Source organism: Zonotrichia leucophrys, chromosome Z (assembly GCF_028769735.1).
Source record: "Zonotrichia leucophrys gambelii isolate GWCS_2022_RI chromosome Z, RI_Zleu_2.0, whole genome shotgun sequence".
NCBI lineage: Eukaryota > Metazoa > Chordata > Aves > Passeriformes > Passerellidae > Zonotrichia > Zonotrichia leucophrys.
In genome coordinates, this window is record NC_088200.1 from 35983746 (window position 1) to 36011743 (window position 27998).

The 27998-nt window shown below is 40.8% G+C and overlaps 2 protein-coding genes across 2 annotated transcripts in view; one reads left to right on the forward strand and one right to left on the reverse strand.

The window, feature by feature from the left end:
• POC5 (POC5 centriolar protein) overlaps positions 1 to 1194 on the forward strand; it is a 29588-nt gene extending 28394 nt beyond the window's left edge. Inside the window, exon 13 of the mRNA XM_064736086.1 lies at positions 954 to 1194. The gene's annotated coding sequence lies outside the window, so the exon portion shown is untranslated. The remainder of the gene's footprint in view (positions 1 to 953) is intronic.
• ANKDD1B (ankyrin repeat and death domain containing 1B) lies at positions 154 to 26865 on the reverse strand. The gene is made up of 15 exons (XM_064736089.1): positions 26709 to 26865; positions 23332 to 23435; positions 21236 to 21334; positions 19437 to 19535; positions 19241 to 19345; positions 17389 to 17487; positions 15780 to 15878; positions 13975 to 14073; positions 12942 to 13040; positions 11251 to 11349; positions 7405 to 7503; positions 4741 to 4836; positions 1895 to 2093; positions 1097 to 1228; positions 154 to 779 (listed from the first exon to the last, which is right to left on the reverse strand). The coding sequence occupies exons 1-15, from the start codon at positions 26782 to 26784 to the stop codon at positions 721 to 723; spliced, it is 1563 nt and encodes a 520-aa protein (XP_064592159.1). The 5' UTR covers positions 26785 to 26865; the 3' UTR covers positions 154 to 720.
• Positions 26866 to 27998: the final 1133 nt, after the last annotated feature.

Here is a 27998-nt window from a genome sequence, read left to right on the forward strand (position 1 = left end):
TTTTTCAGATATTAAATGTATTCAGTAATAAGAAAACCTTTAAACACAGTCAGCAAGTATTAATTCAAGATATAAACAAGAAATAAGTAAATAATTGCTAGATGCGTGAAGTAGTAAGTATCAAATGCTCTTTTGAGGGTATGTATGCAGTGTTATGCCATGATAGAAAATTCTGCAGCCACATGTGGTGTTTACACATAACATTTTTGTGTTTCTTCACTACATAAATCATACGCCGCAGTAGAAAGATTTTTCATAATCCTAGCAAGAATTTATAAAAACCTGAATCCCAAATGAGGCCAGATGCCAAGTTATTTGCCAGTGTTCATTGATTTATACACATAACTTTCACTTACTAAATTTAATTTTTTTCATGTAGAAAACCTCTTATTTACATTTCACATCAAACACAAAGTAGCTTAATTTGCTTTTCCAATACAGAATTACTTTATCAGTGTTAGGTCAGATGTAGAAATTGTAAGTGGTGAATCTTGCTTAGCAATTATAAGCTACCAGTCAGCCATTCATTCTTAAATGTTTTACATTTCTATTTAGCAAGCATTTGAGAAAAAAGTAACAACTTCAGGAGTGCAAGTTCTTCAAGGGTGGAAAAATTTGTGCAACTTCAAAATATGTTTTTTGTTTCCCTAAAAGATATTTGAAAGCCACTTTCCTTCTAGCATGTAATTCCATCATATATGCCATGTTTTGTTGATGAACTCATGAAATGATACATTTTCTGGAGTCCATGCCAATGCTAACTGAAGCTCTGATCTTCTCTGTAAAGTAAGAGAAAACACTTGATTGGTGTGCTCTGCTTTGCACAAGTTCAGACTAACTGAAGGATGGCCAGTCACAATTTAACTGTGTGTGCAGGAGATGAGGCAAGCAAGGTTTGCACATGTCTGCCTTTAGAAACCTGAAGTCTGACATAAATGCTCTTTCTCAAACAGCCTCAGCCCTCAGGAATGCAGTCCCAACAAGGAGAAAGTGTCCTCCACCCCTGCCCTGGCCACAGCTCCCAGCACCAGCAGGGAGCTCAGCATGGCACTGCACTCTCAGAGAGGACACTGTAATGTGCTCTGTATCAACTTACCAGCTAAAGGCTGAAGTCCTGCTTCCACCAGATCTTCATACAGATGTTTAACAGGATTCTGATGAGCCAGCAATGTACCATGTAACCAGATGAGCAACGCTCTGTTCCCATGTTCCTTGTAACTTTTTTTCCCTATGCAATACACAAAATATTTGTTCAATATGCTGGAAAGAGTGTATTTTGTGCTTTTGCACTTTAAAAGTTCCAAGAGGTTTAAAACTTACTCCTTTACTCTTATTACATTTCTCATCCAGCAGAAAAATGCAGACTGAAGCTTACAAAAGTTAAAAAAAAATCTTGTTTTATCTTAATGCTACTGTGAAGACATAAAAATTATATAATACATCTTAAAATGGAATTTTACTTTCATTTTTCCCCAAGCTGTGGAAATATACCCTGGAGTAGTAGTAACAAGTACAATATGTGCTGCAGAAGCACTGTCTCCCCAGCACTTGAGAGGCCCGAAGCCAGAAACTCCTGTTTAATGGCAGCAGTGCAGACAGAATGTGAGCAAAATTGCTCTGTGTCATGAGGTTCCCCAGGTCCTCACTTGCAGCATCACCCCCAAGAATCTTCCATGATGCTCATGGCTTCTAGTTTTGGTCTCCAAAGAGGAAGGTTCCTTCAGGCCAAGAGGGAGAGCAGAGTGTGCTGCACTGCTACAGCACTGCTTCCCAGGAAACAGGGACAAGGCTGGTAACCCTTCACTATGGGATACTCACATAGTTTAAAAAGCAATACTGCCTTGTGGTGTTTTTTTATCCTATATATTGTGTCTGGCCATTCAGATATTGTTACCTGTCCATTGTTCTTCAATAGCTTTAATTTGTTCATCTGTGAACTTCCAGAACACAGCCAGTTTTTTCCATTCACGGGGCTTTAACTGGTTGTATGCTAGATTCCAAAGGGAGGAGCGGATTTGCTTGGTCTGTATGCTGTGATCTTGTTTGAAGGACACGCTGAAGTCTGACCCATTACCACTATGAGCTAGATGTGTCTGAAAAAGAAAGCAGGTGATAAATTGTGTAACAGAGCTGGGAATCTTTGCTCAGTGAGGCTCTGTACAGATGTAGTTGCTGACAGATGATTTACTCTGTGCCTGAAAAGGAACTCTATATTGCTCATAGAAACAGAACTGAAACAAAGAGTTTCAGTGTTTGTTGCTATGTATTTGTAAGTTAATTGCAAAATAAGCCACACTTTGGTACTTGATACACAAAAGCAAAGTAACAGCAACTGTTGTGTCAGCAGCGCTGTGCTGCTTGGTTCTGTCTATGTCATGTTTAGAACACAGCTGGGTTTCAGGCACACTTCTTAAACTTTCCTCTTGCTCCTCAAAGCACTAATCTTTCCCTGGGGAGAGGGTAGGCACCATGGGCACAGTGCCTCTCAACCTGTTCCTGCCTCTGCCCTGTCAGCTTCACTGGGCTACAGTGTGGACTTCCAGATCCTTTGCTGGTACCATCAGCCATTAGGTTTATTACAGGGACTCCTAAACACCAATGTGCACATGTGTGTTGAGCATGGATCTGGTTTCATTCCTGCAAAAGTAAAATCAGACAGAAATCAAAACCACATGGATTTTACCCTCCCAATTAAAAGTGATGCTCTTACTGTACACATGGCTCACCTGGAACAGGAGTGATGGAGTTACCTCTTGTTTGGGCACCTTTTGGGCAAAAACCATGTCAATCAGTGATTTCAGTCCTAGCTAAGCTGTGTCCAGGAACATTCCTAGGTAGGTATGCTCCAGCTATTTCTGTATTTCATTATGTTTATGTACTAGTCCCATTTCAAGTAAATCTTCAAAGGGAAAAATTCTTTATGAATTTGATAGAGGATGACAAAGCAGATACTAAGCAAAAAAGGAAATGGCAAATGGAAATACTAAGCATAAAATGCTTCATTCCAAATTAAATTCAGAAAAATACAGCAGGGTTATTTCCTAACCTCACAAGAGACTTAAAGAGAAAAAAAGTCACAGTTCAGTAACTAAGCATTGTCGTGTATTTTTGGTTCCATTCATCTGATGCAAACTTTATTTCATGCTTCTTAGCATATGCAAGGTAAAGTTTAGGACATTCTACAGGACAGCTTCAGGGTCTCTCTGGTTAGATCATTTGCTTATGATGTTTAATTAAAAAAAAAAAAAAAGCCACAGGAAAAAAATCTCAAGCAAACAAAGAAAACCCCTTTGCAGCAGCACAGCTTCCCTTTGCTGCTAAGGGTGTTTTGAGGCAACAGCAAGGTGGAATAGTAACAGCTGCCCTCAAATCCAGTTCAACCCAGCCTAGACAATGCAAGGGAAGGGTTGTGTAGAAGTGATAAATAGAGAAGAGGGAAAACAGATATGACAGTCACACTTTAGTATCATGTACCCTTCCTCTCAGCTACATGACACTTCCTTTTGTAACTAATGCTTTGTCACAAATGACAAGTCAGCTGAATGTAACAAAAATGCAGTCCTTAAAATAATGGTTCTAAACACCATAGTTCCAGTGTGGTAACTCCACCAGCATCACATTCCATAGCCATAAGATTTAAGCTGTTCCAAAGGCTGTGCTCTCAGCTTCAGGCAACAGGATACAAACACATTTGTATTTCCCAACATCACTGGTGCTTCTGCAGAAAAGCATCTGCTTAACACCTTCTCTTCTCTTCAGAAAATTCAGTGAACAATGCCAAGAGGTTGAGGATATTATGGGCTTGCTGCTGTCAGACTTGTCATGTCTTCTGTGGCAACAGACTACTTCTAATTTCTCTTTAGACCGAAAGAAACAATTAATGTACCTGACAATTCCAGCTGAACCGGTGCAAATCAAATGCACAATACAGAGTGTTCATGGAGGCTTGTTTTGCAGTAATGAATCTAGATCTGCGATTTACCAGCCCTGTAACATTAGTGTCATGGATCTGGCCACTCAGGGCAGGAGTGGGGTGGTAAAACCAGCTAATCCCTGTATCTGCTCTGGGACAGGATCAGTATGCTTATACACTTGGCTAACTCAGCAGGAAGCAGGGGTGAGAATGAAATCACAAATTGATATGGCAGTTACTTGTAGCCCTTTAGAGAAGCCCATCACTATGCAGTGTTCATTTAATTAGCAACTAGGGAAAGAAGGTGAGAAGTTCAGACAATCTAAGCCATGTCATTCACACTTGTTGTGAAATTCTTTTCCTTCTCATTAATTTAATCTTATAATTAACACACAAGGGAAAGGGAGGGAGCTTCTGTTGAAGTAGCTGAGCTCTTGCTAGCAAAGGAATCACAGACATCTCCACTCTGCTATTTTTCAAGCATAGATTTTACTGTACCAAAGGATCCAGAAATCAACATGGATCCATGATATCCCAGCCACTGTACTGATGGCACAGTTTGGATTTGGCCTAGAATCTCTCTCCATCCCTTTATGTGTAGAGCACAAGGCAGGAAAGTGCTAAGATCTGCTTACAGTTTTACAGCTAGTCAGGAATAAAGCCTGGATGGGCTAGAGACTTTCCCATTCCCAATCCTAACTTTTGTTTATCAAGGCCAGTCTTACTGCCTGCCAAAAGGAACCACCTCAGCTGAAAGACACCTCAAAATCAGAACTGGCTTTTCCCTTAGCTTAGGTATATTGTGTGTAATGAAAGATGACTCTTACCTGTTTCATGGCGAAATACCTTTCTGCTTTAATGATCATATCTACAATGAGGGCATGATGGCTCCTTGATGCTGTGGCTAGTGCAGTTTTCCCATGCTGAAAGCAGGACAGTGAGTCAGAACATAATCTTGGGTAAGTGTGTCATAGAAGAAAAACACAGGAACTGTTTACAGACCCCATCCCTTTTTTACGGTTTTTGGGTAGCTACAATCAAAGTCCTATGCTCTGCATAAGCTTTATCACCTCAGCCCAGAGGTGGTCAGTTTTCTCACACACTAAACTCCCCAGTAAAAATTCTGGTGAGGTACTGCTGCTTTCAGAAACCTGCACTCAGACCTGCATACTTCATACTGGCTTGCACACTCCAGTCACTGCATCCACATTCAAACTACCACAAATACAGCTGATTCCCATGCTCTGGTTAAACTGGCATTTCAGATGGATAGGCTGGCAAAGCTGGAAATATCCAGCTTAAAGGGCAAACCGGTCCCTTGTTTTAGATGGTAAGAGAAGGTGACTCACAGAATAAAAAGAAAATTACTTTCTTATTAGAGCTGGAAGGAGCACAACTGCAGGCTGATGCTTCATGGGTATAGAAGGAGTCGCAGTTATTCAAAGCCACTGCTGCAACACCAGCTGCAGAGGTTTGCTCAGTCTACCTGAACCCATCTCTCCTATCAGCACTTCACTGTGATGTACGCATCACAATGGCTCTAAAGGGATTTCTCTGGAATTGTCTATTTTCAGCAGATCTGCACTGAATGCAACTGCCTGGGATTTAAATATTATGATTAATCTCCACATAACAAGTGCTAGGCATTTCTAGAAAAATAGATCTAAAAGAAGCCAATCCCTTAATTAGAAGGTTCATTAATTAAATTATAAGTTATTTCAGTTCCCCACATAGATTAAAGTTCCCTAATATACACCTTTTGAGTTCTAGCTCCTGGTGGTGCTCAAGATCATTCTAATTAACCTGTTTTTAGAAGAGCATCACATTGGAAGCCAATGAACATACATTTCATTAAATCTTTTAGGCATAGGCATATTTTATATGTGAAGAGTCCAGAGACCACAAGAACTCCTTGGGCTCAGCTCTGGAGAGGTGCTTTGCATTTCACAGAGGAAGAGAGAGGCAGTGGATAAGGGGGGTATTTCTGCACCCCTGTGCTGGTGTGGACACTGCTGGCATCCTGCACGCACATGCAGCACAGCACTGCACATGGGGAGCTCTCTGCTCTCACAGCCAAAGACAGAGTGCATTTCCTGACCTCTGACAGGAGGTGCATGGCATTCTCTGGAGAATGAGTACTCTGCCAGGGCGCGGAGGCCAGAAAAATACTGTGCAATCAAAGCAGGCTCCCCATCTTCCTGACTACTGTTCAGCAAGCACAGTAACACTTCTGGCATCTCAGCACCAGTTCAGTTCAAAGGGCACTGTACTTGCGCACGTTCCCAGCAGTGGCATGGTCTCAGGGGTCATCCAGCAAATAGGCAAGGAAAAAGCTACTCCAAGAAATAAAACAGAATCCAGAAAGGTGACTTGTACCAGAACTTGTAGTGGCTCAGAGCCAAATTCTCACAACAACCTCTAACAGTGTTGCTGTAATACAAGAGCACTGCCTTGCCCAAAGTCTTGCAGGTCCTAAAGGTCGTAGGCAATAAGTAATTTTTGTGTCTGCCTTTGGAATACAAATACGTTGAAAAAAATTCCCAATGGCTAAGGTGCTGTTGAAAGTGGACAAGATTTCATTCTGGATTGATCCTTACAAGAACTGCAGCCCTTTGGCAAGTGTAGGCATGATTCTAAATGGAAAGGCTTAACCACAATGCGGCACCTTACCTCAGCATCCCAAAACATACCAACCATGCAACCCCCACACAAAGCCCCAGGCCTCATATCAGCCCAGGGCAAAACAAGACAATTCTAATCCATAAAGATTCATCTCTCATCAGGACACTTTTCTGCAGGGAAGTTACTCTTTTAGGTTACAAAAGGGCAAGATTTTTCTCATAATAAACATCAAATCCTTCAACTCAGTCGTAGAGAATTTTAAGAAAAGTGGTAACAGTGTAAAAGGGAACACTTAATCTTGCAGTAATTTATTTAAAATATTTAAATACTGGGTTTGGTACTCTGTCCTTTCAAAAGCACTTCTCCTGCAACTTTGCTTTGGTACTTCTTCCAGCCATTACCATTTATGTTTCTATCTTTCAGGCAGAACATCATCTCAGGGTTTAAGTACCCATCTGAATGGATCTGGAATGTCACCATGATTCTCAGATGACCTGGAGTGCTTAAAGGGCAAACTCTCCATCGCTGCCCCTGGTAAAGCCGTGTTTCTCCTGGCACTAGGCCCAGCTGCAGATGCACAGTTACAAGGAGCCACAGGCCATTTGCCCCTCTGCAAGCCTAGAGCATATTTTCCTTGAAAGGTTTCTGGAAGCAGTGTTTTTCCTTCAAACCACAGAATTTGGGAGCTTTACAGCTCTTCACCAAAACCATCAGATCTCTGAGTTATAACAATATTAAAAGTAGACTTCCTTTGTAGTTAGCTTTACTTAGCAAACACAACTGACAACATGTGCTTTATGCATCTCTGTAAGGAAGATTATAAAACAAAAAATCATGTAATCCTTACATGTGTGAGGAATGCAATTTACCTTATCCATGGTCTTGAGATTGCAGCCTGACTTCAGCAGCACTTCCACCAACTCCACATTGCCAAGATCAGCTGCCAGATGTAGAGGGGTTTCCTGCCTCTGGAATTGAAGACACCAAATAAATGCATTGAGTCAAACTTAGAAGCAGCATGCTCACAGGCTGAATCTAAAACAGATTCACAACAAGAGGTGACCTTGGTGAGAAAATACTGAACAGAGGGAAATCATTTAACTTCTGTGTGATCTGCAAGTTTTGTATCAGGCAGACAAGACAGCATATGGCATCTCTGCAGGAAAACCAGGCACAAGTTCCAGCTGGCTCAGGAAAAGGTTGCTGTTATGCCCCTCTAATGTACTGTAAGCTAACAAGCTCAGTCTCTCTCCTCCCTCTTGAAGCAAGGTGCTTTGGACAGACGGCTTCATGTGTCTGGCAATCCGCACCCATATTATTCTCTCAAGTAACCTTTTCCCTGCTGAAATTCATGCCAAGGCAACTGGATATCCACAGTTTTCAACAGTACATTATGCCACATCCACAATGGAACTTTTTAGTTGGCCCTACCACAAAATCATGATGCACAGCAGAAGTCTACCTGCTCCATAATGGGTTCAGTGAACCTTAAACAACATACATACAAAAAAAACCAAAACAAAATCATTAAACAAGGCCAAACCATTAACAAGAAATACAGCTAAAATGGCATTCACCTTCAAGTAAATCTTTGAGTCTGAAAGGAGAGTTGTATAGTCTCTACATAGCTACATATACCCAAATATGTATATTTTTTTTTTTACAGAAATTAGAGTAAGAAAATTCAGACAAGAAAATTCAGACAGGTGAAATGCAGCAGCAAATAATGGAGTAATTGTGGAAGCCCTGCATATATGGGAATGTTCCTTAGTAGGTTTCTTGGGACACATTATGCTTCTAAGAGGAATGTTTTGTGCCTCTGCTTCTCTGACATTGCAAGTTTACATTCTGTAAGTCTGGTTAGAGAACTTCTTTGGCCTTTATATCTTAATTATAGTTTGCACACTAAGAAACACCAGGCTCAGGGTTCCACATTAAAAGTCTCATTAGTTAATTTTACAGTTTACACTATGATCACAAAATCTCATGTATTCACCTTACTTTTTTATTCCCATATATTAAAAGGGTTTTTTTATTCATACACCCTACTTTCTTTCCTGCAGAAATTTGGGGATACGTAAGTACCTACTGTAGGCAATTTCCAGCATGCTAGAAACAGAGTGTAAAATATCCCCAAAAGATGTGTTGAAGAAATGTATAAAATTCTGTTTTATGTGACCAGAAAGTCTTGTCCTTATACTTTACTCCACCCACAAATGACAGCCTCTGTTTTCCACAAAAATGTGTATGAATTAATCTTTAGCAATAAAATGAACAATGGGAAGAGGTGAACCACAGATTTCTCAAGACTCATCCTTGTTGCTATTGTGGGGAGCACCTCTGCATGTCGTGAGGGAGACCAGGCTGCATTTCCCCAGCAGTGAGCCACGGTGCCCCAAACGGGACTCGACAGGTCTGCTGGGACAGTCTTTCCACTGAGATGGATGGCTGAGATGCAGGGCTGATGGGGAGGGGAAAGAGGGATTCTCCTTGAAGTGCCGCAGGGGGCAGGCCTGTCTGTACACAGCTGAGCCATTGGAGTCTGTCATGGTCAGGAGCCAGTGTATGTGAGCACTGTACAATCTTCTGCCATATGGACCATAGGCACTGGATGTCCTCTGATGGAGGACATCATAGGACATCTCCTAGATGGAGACCTAGTTGTTGTCAGGTCACTGTAGTCCACTCTGCTACCACTTCCTCAGAGATATTGGATACCTTCTGGTATTTGTTTACTTGCCTAGCTGGTTTGCAGTATCTTCTCTGAGGGGACACTCTGCATTCATGCTCAGTAAGAGCCGTCTCCAGAGACATGGGAGTGACTGCTTCTGTTATGATCACTTTGTCAATCCCTTAGTCCCTAGAGGTGGACTCCCTGAGCTTCCCTACCTTCCCAACACTGGAACAGCCAGGTAGCCATGTGTTTACCTTGCTGCCTACCTAAGAGGTCATTCAGAGATGGACACCAGGTAGTTTTGCTTCTGTTGTCATTCTTGTATTTTCTCTTTCCTATCCTGCTACAGGCCAGGTTGCCTATTTTGAATCTTCCCCCTTTTGCCCCTCAGCAGGAGCTGCTGTTTCTCTTTCTAATGAAATCAACATCTACTTCTATCATCTCTCCTTGAGTTCAGGCACAATCATTATATTTGAGGGCTGGGTCTCTGGTTAAGCAAAGGTGTGACACCTCCAACTAAGGGAGTTTTCACTTATGGTGGCTTCAGAGCTTCTCAGTGTCCCTTTGCCTGCTCCTTGATCAGGAAACCCTTGTTCTCTTTCCAGGGCACTGGATGGCAGCTCTGTAGGCAAGGGCCAGACCAAACACAGCATTGGAAATCCCTGTGCTTCATCAGGGCAGGCAAGGCTCCCCTCCTTCAGATGGTGTATGAATTACTTGGGACTACATTCCTGCTAAGGCATGAGATCCCAAACACCGGGAGGCAGTAAGAGCCTCAGGCACATTTCCAATTCCTTTCACACATGATGCCACCTGAGAATTGACTGCCTCTAGGCAAATCCCTGTGTGGCATTCCCGATTATTTGTTAATTGTTACTCACAATAATCTAAGCCATACAATAGTATAAAAAGTGTGATTATGCGAGGAAATTCAAGGAACTGAGTAGTGTTACAAGCAGGTGGGAGAGACCTGTCCTGAGGGAGAAGAAGGGGCAAATGCCATTCTTTCCTCTCTCAATAAAGCGCCTCTCCAAGGAGGGAAATGAAAAGGTGCAACTGTTGATTTTCTCCATGAGAAGGTCACTTGAGTACACTTCAGGGGCACTGTAAGGCCCAAAATCACCAGATCAGGCACAAGCCAGTGCTTCTATCACCACTCTGCCAGGCAAAGCAGCACAAAGTGATACGCAGCATAGTAAAATGCAGAAATGGACATTAACAATCAGAGGAAATTCTGTACAGCAAAGAAGGCATCAAGCATGACAGCACCAAAGTATGGTACAAATCAGTGGTGTATATGATCTACAGTGAACTGGCCAACAACTAACCAGGCCTCCAAAGACCACTGACACCAAGCAGGGTAGAGAATCCCGGTTAAGGTAAGGGAGACAGGTGTAGCTGTCTGTGGATGGGCTCAAAGCAGCATCCTTTCAGTTAACAGCTGCTCACTGATTGCATCACAGAGATGCGTGACCTTGTCATTTGGTGTTGCTGTGTTGCTCAGCTCTGCTCAGCTCTGCCCCCTCCCAGCTCCCTGAGCACCCCAGTTGGTTAAGGTGGAGGCAGAGTGTGAAACAGAGAAGGCCTTGGTGCTGTGCAAGCATTGTTCAGCAACAGCTTTAACAGCGCTGTCTTACCAGCCCTGTTTTGGTCACAGATCTAAAACACTGGACCTGGTGGGTTGCTTTAAGGAAAAATTAACTTCTTTCCTGCCAAATGACATTCTGCACTGGCTTCCCTCTGAAGCCAATACCATTAGACATTTCTGTCATTTATTACATGAACCATAAGACTTGAACAATACATTACCCAATCATTTTCTGAGTATACAGCATTGTGCTATCCTTATCTTGCTCAAACAATATTAGCACAGCATGTACCAGTGACTAATACATATGTACACACACAAAAGGATTAGGAGGGAACTGCCTCTTCCTTCCTATTTTTTGTACCCTGTGCTCATAAGGAAAAAAAAATCAAGCAAAATCCATGTGTTCTCCCCTTTACCAATAAAGCTGTGTAAATTCCCAGCTTTTCTTACGTGATTTAAGGAGTTTATGTCGTGACTGGCATCCAAAAGGCTTTTTACTACCAGTAGATTATTACTGAGGACTGCTAAATGGAGAGGGGAATTCTTCTGCTGTGGAGGGAAAATAACAAATTGTTATATTTAGGAATATTATCACAAGCTCAGGCAAACAACAAAGAGGTTCTAATTGAAGCCCACCACTTGCAAAGGTGACATGCTCTAGCAGAGGCTGAACACTGCAGAAAGCACAGCTGTATGTGTGGAGTTACATCAGAGGTGGTAGCCTGCTCCCACCTGGAATGGGTATTCAAATACAGCTGAGAAGGCTGGAAATGCTGAGTGCATGGGGTGTGCATCAGTGTGCCACCACCTAGGAATGCAGCAAGGCACTCCTCCTAAGTGCTCCTGCCTGGGATGTGCTGCTATCCTGACAGCAGAGAGATCAGGGTAATGTTCCTGCTTCCTCAGAGAAGGGGATTTGCCCTTTGCTGAATGGCCTGCAGACAGACTCATTCTGTATTCGGTAAACTGATGTCGAAATCTACTTTCCAGGAGCAAACCCTTGTCATGTGTTGCTGCTGGAAAGGCTCTTCATACTAAAGTCACTTACTGTCATATTTATAAAACATGACAAATTACAATTAGTAAGACAGAGGTTTTATTTGAGTGATTATGTAATAAAATAACCAGGGCACAGATTCAAGACCAGTCAAAATCCACATTCGGTTGGTAAGATCACTTGGTATATTGAACCTGTGATGGATCAGTTTCTTGTGAAATACAACAAAAGAATAATTCCATACCAGTACCATTTATGGTGCTAGACACCAGCTCAGTGTTCTTATAAAACACAGCCATCTCTTCCGAGTTACAGAAAAATAAAGCAAGCTCTTATGCAACATTATGATGGAAACATTTGCAAAATGTAATTTTTTGGAAATTTGGAAATTTTTTTGAAATTTGTAATTTTTTGGAAATTTTTGGAACTCAAAAATTTTTTGAGTTGCTTCTGCTGCAGAAAGCTAAGGAGAACAAGCAGCACAACTGCCTGACCTTTAAATCATTTCAAGCACAACATAAATTGTTATTCCTTGATAGCTTTCTGCAAGAGGCCAGTGATCATGGTGTAAGTCATGAAGCCCAGATTCTATTTTCATCTTGTACTGCAGAAATGGAAAATAATTTCCTACTCATAGAAAATCTCAAATATCTGTAATATCTAATCTGAGAGAGGATTTAGGTAATATAAATACCTCTTTCTTTTTAAATCACAAAGAATGTTGGCATGCAGATTTTGAAGGCACTGAGGGTGCATTTACCTGCAGAGGGTGAAAGCATTGAAGTGTTTATTTACATTTTAGTTATCTTTATTCAAAATCATGTTGACTCTTTGCCCATGGCATTACTACTGCCTAAGTTCAAGCAGGGCACTTGGCTCTCCTTCTCGGAATGCCTGGCCCTTGGTGCAGCCTGGCCATGTCTACTCCCACTGCTCCAGCCTGCTCAGGCCCTCACTGGGCTGGCAAATGGATCTTGCCTCTACTGGTTTGTGTGTGTGGCTAAACCAACACCTAGAAACCAAATAATAGTGCGTTTGGGAAAAAATTCAAGGAACTACTCAATCTCATTCAGCTGTCTGAATTCCCACGGAAAGACAGGACAGGCTGAGGAGCAGCAGAGGAGTTATACTGATAAACACTCACCTCAGGTTTAGGAACCAGGTCAACATTCTTATCAATAAGAAAAGTAACCAAGGATAGATGTCCATTCTGAATTGCAACCTGCAAAGCACTGCTATTGTTCTGAAAGGAATTTGATAGACAGAAAAACTTACATTTTTATTGCTGAAAAAACCAGTATTAAAGAGAGGTATAAATATCGGGAAATCTTGAATCTAAATTTGTCTTAGTATCCCCTCCACCAATAAAACCTTTTGACAAAATGATACAAAATAAAGCACATCAGTAGCTGGCATGATATTTTTGTCAATAGTGAAGGAAATTCCCAATTTTACTATATCACAACAAACATTCTAAAGAACACATATATCCTATGGCCCCATTCAACTTCTCTTAAAAGAGACAGATCAGCATCATCATCTATACTGTGCCATGGACAACAACAATGCCAACATGTCTCCTATTCTGTTAGTGTGTTAGACCCTATCCAAGCAAGTATGGTCATATCAACCAGCAAATCCATAGGACAGTTAATAAATCAATAGAAAAATTAATTAATACAAAATAAATTTTAAAAATTAATTTTTACAAAATAGTTCTGCTTAAACAAACAAGTTCTCATTCTGCTGGAATCATAAACTTCTTGCAGCAGGCTAGCCAAGCCATTCAGCAGATATAAGTTAGACTGCCGTTCAGGAATCACATGTAGAGAACAAGTTTGTCATCAGATCAGTCACATACACGGCCAAAAAGGAGGATTTTCAGTTATCCTTGTTGGTCACATTTTCTAGTCACATGTTGTACTAGTGGGCATACAGGAAATGAAAAGCTCCACCACAGCATTCCATCAAATAAAGCTAATGTTATTTTACATCCACACTGGTTTTATTCTGTTAGCACCCTCTACATTCTCCATTCTATTTTTTAACTGGTTTCATTTAAAAAAAAAAACCACCAAAAAAAAACAAAAAAAAAAAAACCAGAGCAAATATCCTTTGCTATTAACGTCTTTTTCACAGTCTAGTATGCCCCACTAGGAGGGATGCTGTGTACATACCTGAGTTGAAACATTGATGTCACTCCCTGCCTCCAGTAAGAGTTCAGCACATTTTTCATGACCTCCCTCAACAGCCAAGTAAAATGGAGTTTCTCCATTCTAGACCAAAAGAGACAAAATATCTGTTCCAATTTAAGAGATGTGACTACAACACTGAGACACAAAACACCCCCAGTAGGCTCCATCAGGCCCATCCAACTCTTGAGTGACATGGCTACTCACCAGCAGTCAAGTGACAGATGATATTTATCAGGACAGATGTATAGCAAAGTTTAAAATACAGAAAATTATTCTAAAAATATTAATCATGCTCTTTTTGGTGGGCAGGAAACACCACTATTGTTGCCATTCAACACCAGGAAACATCACTATTATGCTAGTATGTACAGTAATTCCAATTTCTGTCAGTGCAATGTCATGGATTTCTGACAAATTCACAACCCCAAGTGCTAGCTATAAGGAGAACTTTAGGCTGAAATAATCCTGTTAAATATTTATTTCAAATCTTTTCACAATGAAGGAGTCTCCATGTCTCCACACAAGTCTATAAAAAGGGATACATCAACTACACAATTATCTAACTCCTGCTTAACATCTAAAATACACGAAGGTTTAATGAAAGTTACTCTGGTGTTTCAACAATCACAAAAGAATCAATAAATCCTAATTTTTCTTTGCTTAAAATCTTGATGTTATTCTGATAAACAATACATGTTAGTACTTTGCTCATGCTATGGGAAGAGAGATCTGTTCATACGCAGATCACAGTATCTCCATCTGGATGGGAAGGTCACACCATTAGCCATGCCAAGACGGGCACAAGCAGCACAAGCTCTGTGTGCAGAAGCAACATTCCCAGACAAGCCTTGGAAACAGGAGGGCTCCACATTTCAAAGAGGCTCATGAGCCTTACAACAGGCACAGCTGAAAAGAGCAGCCAAGTTCAATAAGAGGGAACTTCTCAACTCATCAGTCTGTCCCTGACAAACCAAGAGGAGGGCCTTGGGTAGGAGTTACTCATTTTGCCCCCTGGCCCAGCAGAACAAATGATCAGCCACATGGCAGGCTCCCACAGTGGGCATTCCAGCCTTCAACAAAGGAAATCACTTTGCCCAAGTTGTTCCAGCTGGCCCATAGAAGAAAGAGAAGAGACACAAACCCTTTACAAAGCAAGAATGCTGAGAGGAGCAGTTAGTGTGCATTTCCTTCCTCCACACCTTGTTTAAGCCTTAAGATGAACCTGAAGAGCACATTAACAACCTTGCCACCTAATACACAATTGATGAATATGCTGGCTGAGCTCACCAACACTAAACCAGAAAAGTGCAGCCACTTTTGTGCAACTGAGGACAGATGGACAAGATACAAATTACCTCTGCTGAGGTGCCTGTGATGGAATGTGCTTCGTATGCAAATCCAACTGGCACAATGAATAATAATGAAAAGCACCAGAAGTGCTTAAAAGTGAGATGTTAAAAGGAATGAGATCACATGGCTAAAAATGCTGGATGACAGAAAGCAAGGGGGTCAAGGTCTTCCTCTGTTCTCCTCTGCCAGTAGTTATGCAACAGATTGCCAAGTGCAGGGGAGGATGTGTGCAAGGGATAGAGCACAGAGGAAGACACTGAAAGAGGGATAATTTAGGGAGGTTAATTTATTGGACAAGGAACAAGGAAACAGGATGCAAAGTTACTAGGAAACCAGCAAGAAGTCTCCTCAGTGCCACATCTCTTCCTTTCAAATTTGAATTTTTAGAAAAAATTTTCAAATCTCTAACTTTATTTCAATAGTTTAGATGTACTTACCTGATTGAGGTCATTTATTTCCTCCCATTGTTCAAGCAGAATTTCTACAACTTCACTGTGACCATTTTTGGCTGCTAAATGCAATGCTGTGTTTCCCTCCTTGAAATTAAAATATTAAATAATATATTTTAAAATCCAGAATAAAGACATTAACTAAAACCAACAAATGTCTTTGGTCTTTTACATACAAGTCTTTCCTACATACAAGGAGAGGGAGGCAACTGCACACAGCATGCGCCAAGATTTAATCTAATCCTGATGTAGTGTGTTCTAGCTGGTTGTCTGAAAACTTCAGGGTATACCAGAAAAAAGAGCTGAAATTCTAACTCCAAATAAATGAACCAGAAGAAAACTTCAGGTACTGGTTCCCACAAGGGTGGGTACTTTACTGAGCCCCCAAGACCCTTGATTTAAAGAGTAAAAAAGCCTGGGTCACAGCATAGAAATTTGTCATGGCTTTGATGTCAACATCACAATCTTTGATCTCTGTCACCATCAGTGCAATTTCTTTCCAGGAAGTTAAGAAACACAAAACAGAAACAAAACTAAAACTAAAATACCACACCACCAAGCAAAAAAAAAAAAAAAAAAAAAGCAACTAACAACTCCAGGAAGAGCAGCAGCTTTTGAACTAAAAGAAAAAATTCAGAAGAATGCTAACTCTCAGAAAAATGAGAGTCCAGAACAGTTTTTCATTCACAGCATTGAGTGGGAAGATGTGGGAATCCTTTTTACCATTGATGGTTAGAGTGTGATTTGGTTTGGTGAGCCAGGAGATGAGTTTCTGTCCTGGCTTCTTACCTAATTTGCAGGACACAGCATTTACCTCCTGGTGCTGTCGACACCTTTAACCAGTTAGATATCTGGGACACCACCACCTGTCAGCCTCTCTTGATAAACTGCTTAGTACAGCAGAGCTCTGGGTGGCACTGCAGCTTTTAAACTATTACCAGAAAACCAAAAAATCCAACATCACTTCCTGAGTGCTTACTTATGTGGTTCTGTAAATGCAGCATCTGACATATTCACAATTTTTACTGTATTTGTCTTACAATGCCTCAGATGCAGAGAAATACTAACGTGCTTATTCTAGAAATAGTAAAGCAAGGAAAAAGATTAAGAGCAGACTTTGAAAATTATAAAGATACCTTAAAATATAGTGTCAAAGCAAACTCAATCAGATTGAAGTGCTAAAGTACTGCTGAAAAAGAATTTGTAGGTGTTTATTTTCATCCTGAAACTTTTAAACACCTTTGAAAAATTGATCACACAGTCACACAGAGACACAGACAGAGTGAAATACTGAGAAATACGATCTCCTGGAAGAGGCTGACACCTTTATCACCAGGCTTCTCCACATCTCTCAGCAGACAGCATATGCTAGTCTTGCTTTGCATAAATTATGAATGTGTATGGAAAAGTCTCCTGCCAATCATCCCACTGCCTTCCCTTTATCACTAAAAATCATCATATGTTTGTTGGTCCCTTATTTCACTGTAACTTCTGTGCAACACACTCAGATATATGATTGTGTAATAATCACAGTGAAACAAAATAATTTTTCATAAGCACATTTGTAGTTGTACTTCTGTGGAAAAGAAACATTTACCTCATCTTTTTCAGATGTAAATAGCTTCAGAGCAATCAATTTTTTTATCATGTCAACATGGCCTTTTTCAGAGGCCAGAAGAAATGGCTTTTTACCTTTCTAGAAAACAATTATAGAAAGAAACATAGTGTTACAGCAAGTAGAAACACTTCTAGTTACTAGATATATGGCATGCACATGTATATGTGTAACCTACATACAAATTTATATATCATATGGCTAAGGAGATTAACACAATAGTAGAAGATACACAGAAGAGCAGCAATTAAAATTACACTAAGTGTATACAAACAGATCATACATCTTTCATATCCTGAATAAAATATATAAAAGCTGTTTAGAAATGTTAAAAAACTGTAAAAGACACTCAAATATTTTAATCCTGGTTTTTATCAGTATGAAAATATTAATTGAAATAACTGTGTCATTAAAAGTCTGAGAATGCTCAGAAACAGGCAGCAAAGAAACGGCAAAATTTATTTCCATGGGTGAGTTTGATACAAATTCTGGAAACAGAGACCAAAACTGATGTATCTCAGAAGTTTCATCCAGGAGGCCTGAATTTAGCACTGAACATTGTAGGGGGTTTTGGTAGTGTTAAAACTAACAAAAACTTTTCAAACCATTTACGAACTCAACTGCACAAAGTTATCTTGACACAAAACCATACCACTGTTCAAGACAGTAAGGCATATAACCAGCTAGGTAAAACGGCTTCACATCATGCCTGGTAGTGCCTATAGAAATGTCTAGAAAAAAAAATGTATGCACCTAGTAAAGAATTATGATACAACCTCAATAGGTGGTTGAGAAGGTCCTTCCTCAGCTTTCTATTCCCAGGGCCTAAACCTCCAAAGGAATGTTTCGTTAAATTAACTCTGTTTTGTCAGACTTGTAATTTGTGAAAAGAATTCAGAATTTTGCACCCTTGAGTCAATAAAATTCAAGAAACTCAGAAGGAAAAAAAGGGGAGATTTGTTCTTTAGGTGTCAGATCTCACAGGAATAAGTTTTCCTCATGTAAAGCTAAAATATCTGACTTATCTACATAGCATTTCAAAACAAGATCCCTACACTGTGGAAATTAAAACCACAGAAAACCTGATGAGGACAAGGCACCTGCTGAGAGTCAGTGCACCTCTGTAGGATGGCTGCACATAGTTCTGTGTTCTAATTGATGAAACATGGCCATGTTGGCCATAACTGGCATGTTTTGGTAGGGACAGGGGTCTGTGAAGATGAGCTGTGTGGGAAATGTCAGAGGCTGCCAGTCAGACATTTCCAGATGACTCCACAGTGGACCCAACCGCCCCACGATGTGCCAACACTTAACCCACCATAACGAACCAAATGATGCCTATGTGGAAATGTATGTAAGAGTGGCTGGGCACTGCTGTGGGAAGGATGCACAAGGAGAGATACAGCAACAAACACAGAAGATGCAAGGGAGGAGACACAGGGGAAGGTGCAGCCACCCATAGGTGACTGCAATCCATTCAAGAAGCTTTCTGGAGCAGAGAAAACTAGTGAGAGGCAAAAGCAATAAAAAAAGGAATTGACTGGGGACTGAACCCAACCTCCTCTTTCCACAACTAAGCATCACATGCAGCAGAAGCAAGGACAGCAGAGGGTGTCTGCAGTCCACCTGGAATGGGCAAAGAGGGAGGAAGGGTGCTGCCCCTAAGGGCTTGTCTGGCTGTTTCTTTTATCTGTCTCTCAGCATTCAAGTCAGTAATTAAAAGTATATGCAACTATCAATAAACTAAAATTCATTTGAATTCCCCAAATCAAGATTGTTTCCCCCAAAACAAAAGCCCCATAACATCAAAGAAATAAACAGAAACACACTGTACCCCATCAGGTTTGTTCAAGTCATTCAGATGAAGATCTTGGAGGAAATAATCAACTATTTTAATGCTGTTGCTCTGAGCTGCAAAATGCAGTACATTCATTCCTTCCTGAAAAATGGTTAGTTAGTCTGTAAGTATGTTTGATTTTTTTCTCAACATAAACATATTTAGGGTTGGTAAAAAATTTTCATCAACAAACCTCATTCTTAGCCTTTTGATCAGCACCTGCTTTAACTAATTTTCGCATTATATCCAGATTTCCAGTCCAGGCTGCAAGATGAATCACTGTCAGGCCATGCTTCAAATAAAATGACAAAGGCAAAAATTACCACCAAAATACCTCAAGCCAAGTTTCTTTAAATCTTTTTGATTGATTCAGTGTATTAGTGGGTTCCAGTCTGTAGGCTTTTAGAAAAGCAATATGAACACCTGACAGCGTGGGTGGGATTCATCTCATTTAAATTAAGCTAGATGCAATAGAGCAAGACCTAGATAAATGTTTGACTTCTTCACAGAAGGTCTGGCATCTCTAGAGAAGGACTGATCCCGTTTTATGACAGAGGGATGAAGTCCTACCTAGAAATTATTTTCTCTCTCCAGAAACCATGTAGATAGATAGTCCTGGGTGCAGTGGATGACATTTCAAGTGACAATATGCAATGAATATACTTCCATGAGTCACTATGTTTTTCCATTTAGATCTCTTTGTAATGTTCTCACCTCTCAAATTCTCTAAAAACTTTTTCTCTTATAGGAAAAAACTAACCCCGTTTTGAACATATTAAAAACAAAAGGACTAGCTCAACTCTGAGCTGCTGTGGCCTCATCTCAGGTACTGGGCACAGTTTTGGCTGTCACAATACAAGCACATAAAGCTATTAAAGAGTGTCCAAAGGAGGAACACAAAGATGATGAAGAACCTTGAGGGGAAACCATATGAGAAGCAAATGAGGTCATTTGGTCTTTTCAGCCTGGAGTAGACAGAGCGGAGCCCTCACTGCAGTTACAACCTCCTTATGAGGGGAAGAGGAGAGGCAGGCACTGACCTGGCAGGACCAGAGGAAACGGCATGGAGCTGTGTAAGGGGAGGTTTAGGTTGGATATTAGGACTCTCCCTCATATACCCTGTTCTGCACTTCTAACCATTCTAGAGGTTCTGCACGGGACTCACTCCACTATACCAATCTTTCCCATATTTGCAGAAATTGCAGTGGAAAACAGTGGGAGGCAATATGGAATATGTACCTGGTATGCAGGCAGTAAGATAAATCTAGGCTTCAGCAAAATTTGTGGCTGTGGCCTAAAAGTCTGCCCTGGAAAATCTTTCAAACTATGAACAGCTGGAGGGCAGTCACAAATAATGCACTAGGCATCCATCCTGGGAATGCTATTCAACATCTGCATTAACGACCTGAATGATGGGCAGAATGCACCCGCAGCCAACTTGATATTAAACTGGGATGAATGGCTGATAGACTGTATTGGTGTGCTGCCATCCAGGGAAATGACAGGCTGGAGAAATGGCCTGGCAAGAACATAACATAATTCAACAGGAGGAAATGCAAAGTCCTGCCCCTGAGGAGGAGGAGCAGGAGCAATCCCAGGCAGCAGTACTGGCTGGGGACAACTGCCTGGAAAGCAGTTTGGCAGAGGAAGACCTGGGGGTCCTGGTGCACACTAAGTTGAACACGAGTCAGCAGCGTGCTCTTGCAGCACACAAGGCAAATAAAGTCCTTGGCTGTATCAGGTAAACACTGTGACCTGGCCAAGGGAGGTGCCCTGTGCTCACTCAAGTATTCAAGTTATCCAGTACTTTGGGCAATGTGTTTTTCCTCTAAAAATGTTTTTTTTTTCATACAAATAGGTGCAGTTCTAAGACAAACTGGAGTTTTTACTGCAAGCTCTTAATTTTTGCACAATTGGGAGCACAAGAAAATTATCTGCTTTTACTCAAAGGAATTCCTATACATGTGAATCAAAACAAGTAAGCCAGCTTACCTGATCTGCCATGTCAAGTCTAGCTTTGTGATGAAGAAGAAAGTCCACCACGGACACATGGCCTCCCGCAACAGCAAAATGGAACGCTGTGCGCTTCAGCTGGAATAAGAAAAGCTTTGTTTGTCAGGTCTGCAATACAGTTCTTTCCCTGTGCAGGTGTTCAGGATTTTGGAATCCTCTGATTGTTACCAAATGTACCTGTTAATATATACTATTTCATATTTCTCCTTCTATTTCTTGGGATAGCATTTAGATATTGATCTTAGAGAATTCTTGTAAAAACAGAATGACTTTGTTAGTCTACATAGTAATGTCCTTTCATTGAAATGTCAGAATGGGATAAAGTACTCAAACACTGCATAGCGGGGGTACATGCAGTACAAGAAGCATCCTTATTTATTATTTTATTGCATGGTATAGTTAGAATAGCTCAGGTCCATGTGTACGCAGTTAGACTTGCTTTTGGTATCCTACTTGCTTTTGACTAAACCTGTGCAATGCAAGCCAAGATTTCTCCCTCAGTCAGTGTTAGTCACCTTCCCATACTGAGTCATCATCTACGTAAATGAAAGCTACCACTGTGCAAAGACTGAGTAATTTTATAGAGGTGAATGGGCTCAGTGCTTCTCAAGAAGACTTCCACAAAGTAATTTGTGGTATATATTTAAAAGAAATTTGTTAAATTGAATAAAATTTTATTGGAGAGTTTTGCTTTCAGTTAAAGTGGGCATAACTGGGTTTAACATTAGTGACTAATAGTTTCCATACAAAGATGTCTAAGACATTTAATAAATTAATTTTAAAAGTCAGTTTGGATTTGTTTTCTTAGCTTCTCTGAAGCTCACTTGACTTGTATAAATTTAAATTTACAATCATATGCACCAAAAGGAATAAAAAGGTGGGATTTAGGACTTATATTTATGACAGAAAAAAGCCTCTTATACTATAGAAAGAGTACTATCAAAAAGCTCATAATCTGATAGCCCTTCTTATTTGGCTTGAGAGCACAGGGGCAGGAATCATCAACATTAACAAAACAAATGGCTTCGCCAGCATAAGCTACCTCCCTACTAGGATAATCAATCAAAGCACAACACCTCTGCAGCTATACTAGTAACTGTCTCATATTATAGATCTAATTTAAGGATGACAGAGAAGAGTTTCAAACTACTGAACTGAAAATGTATTTAGTTTAACCTCCTGAACTCTGGAAAGCAAGGAGGAAGAAAGAACTATTTTAAAGTGACCTTTTAGAGTGTAATGCAATTGATACTCTCAGTATTCAAGTGTACTCAGAGGAAATGTCTGTCTCCTTGTCTGTTTTATAAACAAGTCAAAGAGTGCACTAAAATATCTTCTATATTCCCCAGTGAGTGAAAATACATGTGGGCATGGGAGGCAAAATTTTTCAGAACCCAGAATAAATAACAATAAATAAATAAATACTCAGGGGTAGATTATTTATATGTAGCCGTTGAGAGGACACTGTTACACCAAACTCCCAGATTAATATCATGGCTGCTTGGTTGCTGTTGAACTACCTCTCATGTGAAACACAGTGCTTTACTTACCTACTGTGAAGTATACATCTCACATTTTAGGCCTGGTGTTGAAGTCAGCATAGGAAATGCATTTTTGTATATCTAAGGTAAACCTGGACCCTGAGCTCAGGCTGGAGCCAGAGGACATTGTAAAATGCTTCCACAGTTCCATGCAAACCAAGAGTAATACTTCTTTCTAGAAATTTGTAATGCTAGCAGCATGAATCCATTCTTAAAGTGACTGTGAGGTAAAGTCCATCAGAAAGATGGAGAACTTGGGAAATTAGTCACCAAAGAGCTGTGAGGAAACACTTGAGTAGGGGCAGAATTGAGGAGTCCTTAGCTCCCAATGTGATCCACTGACACTGAAACCCCAGAGCTCAGCTGTACAATTCCCAGTGTCCATAATGGCCACGTGAAATTATTTCTTCACCAGGTCCTAGAGGGCCCTTCTGCAGCCTCTCTCCTGCCCTGAGGGAGCATGCAGGCATTCCCCCATGCAGCCCCAAGGAATCACCCTTCACAGCAGGCACCTGTCAGGCACCTTATACTCACAGTATCTACAGCATTTATGTTAACATTCTTTTTAAACAGCTTTTCCATGGTATCCAAATTGTTCATTTTAGCAGCATGTTGAAATTCTCTCTCATCTGGCAGTACTGTGGGAAAACATGATAAAAACACCCATATTATTAAAAAAGTAGCCATAACCAACATAAGGGATGATAATATTGTTTATACTTTCTGTTCTTTGTAGTGATTTAATGTTATGAGAATCACTTGCTTCTCGTCATCAAAGCATTTAATGACTAGATTTTTCTCCTTTAGAGACATCTGGCTGATATTTCTAGTTTCAACTTTTAAGTGCAACTAAAGAGAGACTTTTCACAACACAAATCACCAGAGCTGGCACTCACAGGAACAGTTTGTTTATGAAGCTCTTACTACCTAACTGCATCTCAAATTACAGCATAGGCATAGCAGTAACTTCAACTACAAACTTCAGCATTTATTTCCTATTCTTTGAGAAATTTTCTGTTTTAAAACACACTACCAAAACACAAGCTATGTAAAGCAGTAACCAAACAGACATGACTGGAAAAACAAACCAAAACAAACAAAATCCAGTTTTGATTTGAGACCTCCCTTTAATATCTCAATCCAAAAATTAGCATCTGTTTGGTCAGCTGAGGTAGCAAGATATATTCAGTAACTCTGAAAAGTAAAATTCCAGTGTCTGACCTTCTTTAGCTGGAGGTCAGAATATTTTTCATGTTTATACTGTAATATTTCATTAAACACTTAAAAGAAAACAGTGTAGCAGTTACACCAGTTGCAAAAATGTTAATACATACTTTTAATCCAATAGCATGTCACACTTAAAATCCAATTAGTTAGATGCCTTCTGTCTAGACTATTTTGGGCTGAAGGCCTCTTGTCCAATGACATCATCAAGGAGGCACCAGTCTGTTGGATCAGGAACTACAGGAATTATCTATTCCTTAGAGCCCTCTCAGGCAAGTTCATCCTACCACATTATGTCTAAGTTCATCAATGCCTAATCAGGATGCAACATGAGGCACTACAACTGCAGAGCATGCTAAGGAAAATCAGTATAGCATTCACTTAATTTCATTTATATGTTCCCTGTGGCTATCATCTCAGGGAGAATAATCACATTTTTACTGTAGAAAATGAATTAGAAATTAAACTGGATACTTGCAAAGGTGCTTCCAGTTTCCCTAAGAAATTATCCAAGTGCCTCAAATAAAAGAATCATCCTTCCAAACTTCTCTGGGAATCACAGTCTATGTGTTATTCATATTACAACATGCAGGCACAAGGAAGGAAAATAAAAAGAAAAAAAAGCATTTGCAAATAAAGATGCTCTCCTGGCATTTGTGACAAGGACCATGGCTAATAGCAAATCATCATTATGAACAGTGATCTTTAAAGAATAAATGCCTCAGTCCCAGTTTTCATAGTCATTACCTTAGGAAGTATCCAACAGAGCTTTCTACTAACTTGATTTCAAGCTCAGGTAAACCAATGGTCAAAGGACACCTTGCTCAAGGCAAATTTACGTCCAATATAGAAAAAACTATACAGCACTAACTGGCAATTAATTACAATAAGGCCACATTCATTCCTGCTGACTGCTGTCTTACATGAGGATGCAAAGATAGAAGCAGGACAATCAGGAACAACCCCAAGACTTTACTCAGCACTGCCTTCAAAAACAAGATAAAACTATGTTTCTTTACTGTGTATGCATCAGCAAGGACAATTTTGCAGTTCTAACAAAAAATTAAGTGTTCTTTTCTCTCCTGTCCAGAAGCAATGTATTGGCCATGTGCTGCAAAAAAGACCTTTTCCTCTGTACATTATATTTCTTCAAAATCTCTCCCTTCACACTTAGTAATTCAGGAGTTGAGAACCATCACAACATAGACACACAATGACTCTGATTCGTTGCCCAAACTTTTGCTGCTTTTGCAAATATTTTTTTTTCATGTATGGAATTACAGGAGTACAGAGCTGTCAGACTAAGCTTTATGGAAGCCTTCTATCCAAGCAGGGATCTCCAAGATTTAGTGCTGCTCCTGTAACTAGGAATTACTCTATTTTCAAGTAACAGCAGCAATCAATTATCTATGTGTGACTGCCAGGTTTTTTAGGGGTTATTTTCTTTGGCACCATACAAAAAGTCTGGCTTATATAATAAATACATATATATTTATATTGGACAATTTATTAGTTATATCCCATTTTTCTTTTGAGCTAACTGGAATTAGTACTTTGATTTCCTCTTCTGTTGTGATGTCCACAAGATGAAAACCACAACTATCTTAAAAAACACAAGGCAAAACAACTCCTGAATTTGAACTGATTAAGGAGGTCCAAGGAGGTAAAATTTAAAAAATATCAACAATATTTGGATTCAAATGCCAATAAAAGTACTTTTACCCTATTATTTCTAAAAATGAAATAATCTATTTAATGATCTGGCAACATTTTCAAAGTTTTCTCTGGGTTTTCTTTTTACTGGAAGTAAAATTACTAGAGCAATGTTGGGATCTTGCTAAGTCACTAAGATTTTTTTTTTCTAAAATAGTAATTTTCCATTTCAAAGAAATCATGGGAAAAACTACTTATTTAGTCCAATGGCCATATTTCACTGGTTCTTTTCTTTTTCTGCACTCTTTACCAGCCTGGGAGCAAGAACCAGAGCCCAAGATGATGGCTCCCAGCTGTCACACTGTGATCACAGAACTGTGGCGAAGCAGGGTTTGGCAAGTAGCACTTAGTTTCCACAAATCACCTGTTTTCACTACCCATAGTTCACGCCAGAGCAGTCTGTTCTTTCACAGAATGGTGTGCAGGCTGAAGGCCGGAGACCCCTTTGCTGGGTTGTGTTTCTGAGTGCAAGATCCTCTGATTTCTGTGTGCCTCCCAAAACTGGGTGATTGGCTGTGAAACTGGCGGCAGATGCTCAGCTCCAGGGACGTGACTAATACCAGCGAACCCTCTCAGAGCCGTTCAAAGGGTCAGTTAAAGCACGACAGCGGGCAATTTGTAGCACTTGCCCCTGGGACCACCACGTGGCAAAGCCTAGCTCCCAATCCTACATCCGCACATTTGCTGATGTCTTTTACTACATGTACAACAGCTCATGCTAATCTTTGTCCTTTCCAACCTCCATCGCTCATTTTGTTCTCCCATCAAGGCAAAAAGCAGGTTTGGGTGGGTCCCAGCAGCCCTAAGAGAGGGCCTGGCTCGCTGCCTTCAGGGAAGGCAGGCAACGCTGGCGGTCGGGCCGCAGCGCTGCGCTGTGCTGCGCTGTGCTGTGCTGGGCCGTGCAGTGCTGGGCTCTGCTGTACTGTGCAGCGCTGCCCCCCGGACCGCCTGGCCTGCTACCCCCGCGGACTCACGGCCTTCATGGCTCGCCGCCACGGCTCCCAGCGCGGCATCCTCCCCGGCGCGGAGCAGGCGGCTCAGGCCCTTCATTGCTGCCCGGAGCTCCTCTTCCTCATCAGCCAAGGGAAGGGCCTGGGGCCCATGTGCCGAGGGAGGCGTCCTGCGTGTGCGGGCCCCGACAAACCGGTTCCCGGGAGGCCAGCGCACGCAGCCGGGCAAACACCGCCCTGCAGGCACACCTGCACAGCACCCCGCTGGGGCCAGGACACCGCCAAGCCAAGGGGCAGAGTTGTGGAGCAGCTTTAGGAGTTTGTTCTAAGAGAAATCAAGCACTAAATATACTGCATTTCTTGACAGTGGCTAGGCACTGAATGGGATCATCCTTTCCCCATCCAATCCCCCTCACGCCTTCCCTAGTGGCTAGCCTTATGTGCCAGGAGCAATCAGCACCCTCAAGCGCTCACATCAGACAAAAGGCAGTCCTGTTGCGCCAGACAACTTCTGAAAAGCTGTGTCATACGCACATGTGTACAGACACACAGAGGTGTCACAGCTTGGATGGGATGCCTGGAGCCAAGTGGATTTATTACTAACTACTTGGTAGGCATGAAGCTCTCTATGCAGGTTGAAGGCCATTTTTGGAGTTATTCTCATAATTGTAACCAGTCTTCACTGGACAGGGGAAGGTGACCATCCCTGCACTCCCGCATGCTTCATGCAGCCGTAGGATGTGAGAGACTGAAGTGCTGCTGACATTAATTGGTGCATAATTGTGCACATGTGGTAGCAGTATTCATCCAATCACAAGACCCTTCAGGTAAATTTCAGGTAAAAACTGTTTGCATTTACTTTTCTCAAAGTCCTGTCAAAATCAAAACACACATGCCCGCAGGTTCCGATTTTGTGACCTGATATACTGAGATTCATCTAACCTACCTATTTCTCAACTTATCTTGATGTCCATTATGACTTTGGTCTTTGGTATTTCCCTTTTGTGATTTTTCCACAACAGGGCATAATTTTTTTTAAAGTGACTACCTTGAATTTTACTTTAAAAACTGCCTTTGATATTGCTATTTCAAAATAAATATAGGAAAAGTAGTTCCAAGAAAGCAGAACCACCAGTATTCAGCCTCACACAATTGTAGACACATTGGAGTTCCTTTGCCTTAATTTTTTTCTAAAATTACACAATCACATTAATTTCCAAGATGACTAACACCATATCTTTCCATAATAAAATTAATCTAAAATACTCAAGAGTTTGTAAACTTAATGAATTTGGATACAAAAACTATTTGCTC

What these genes read in the sequence shown, in the direction of transcription:
- ANKDD1B (XM_064736089.1), bottom strand. Translation starts at nt 26,784, where the DNA reads ATGAAGGGCCTGAGCCGCCTGCTCCGCGCCGGGGAGGATGCCGCGCTG. An exon ending in GGCGGCGAGCCATGAAGGCC is followed by an intron (nt 23,436 to 26,708) that starts GTGAGTCCGCGG and finishes GTTTTCCCACAG; the next exon opens with TACTGCCAGATGAGAGAGAA. An exon ending in ACATAAACTCCTTAAATCAC is followed by an intron (nt 7,504 to 11,250) that starts GTAAGAAAAGCT and finishes CTTCAATTCCAG; the next exon opens with AGGCAGGAAACCCCTCTACA.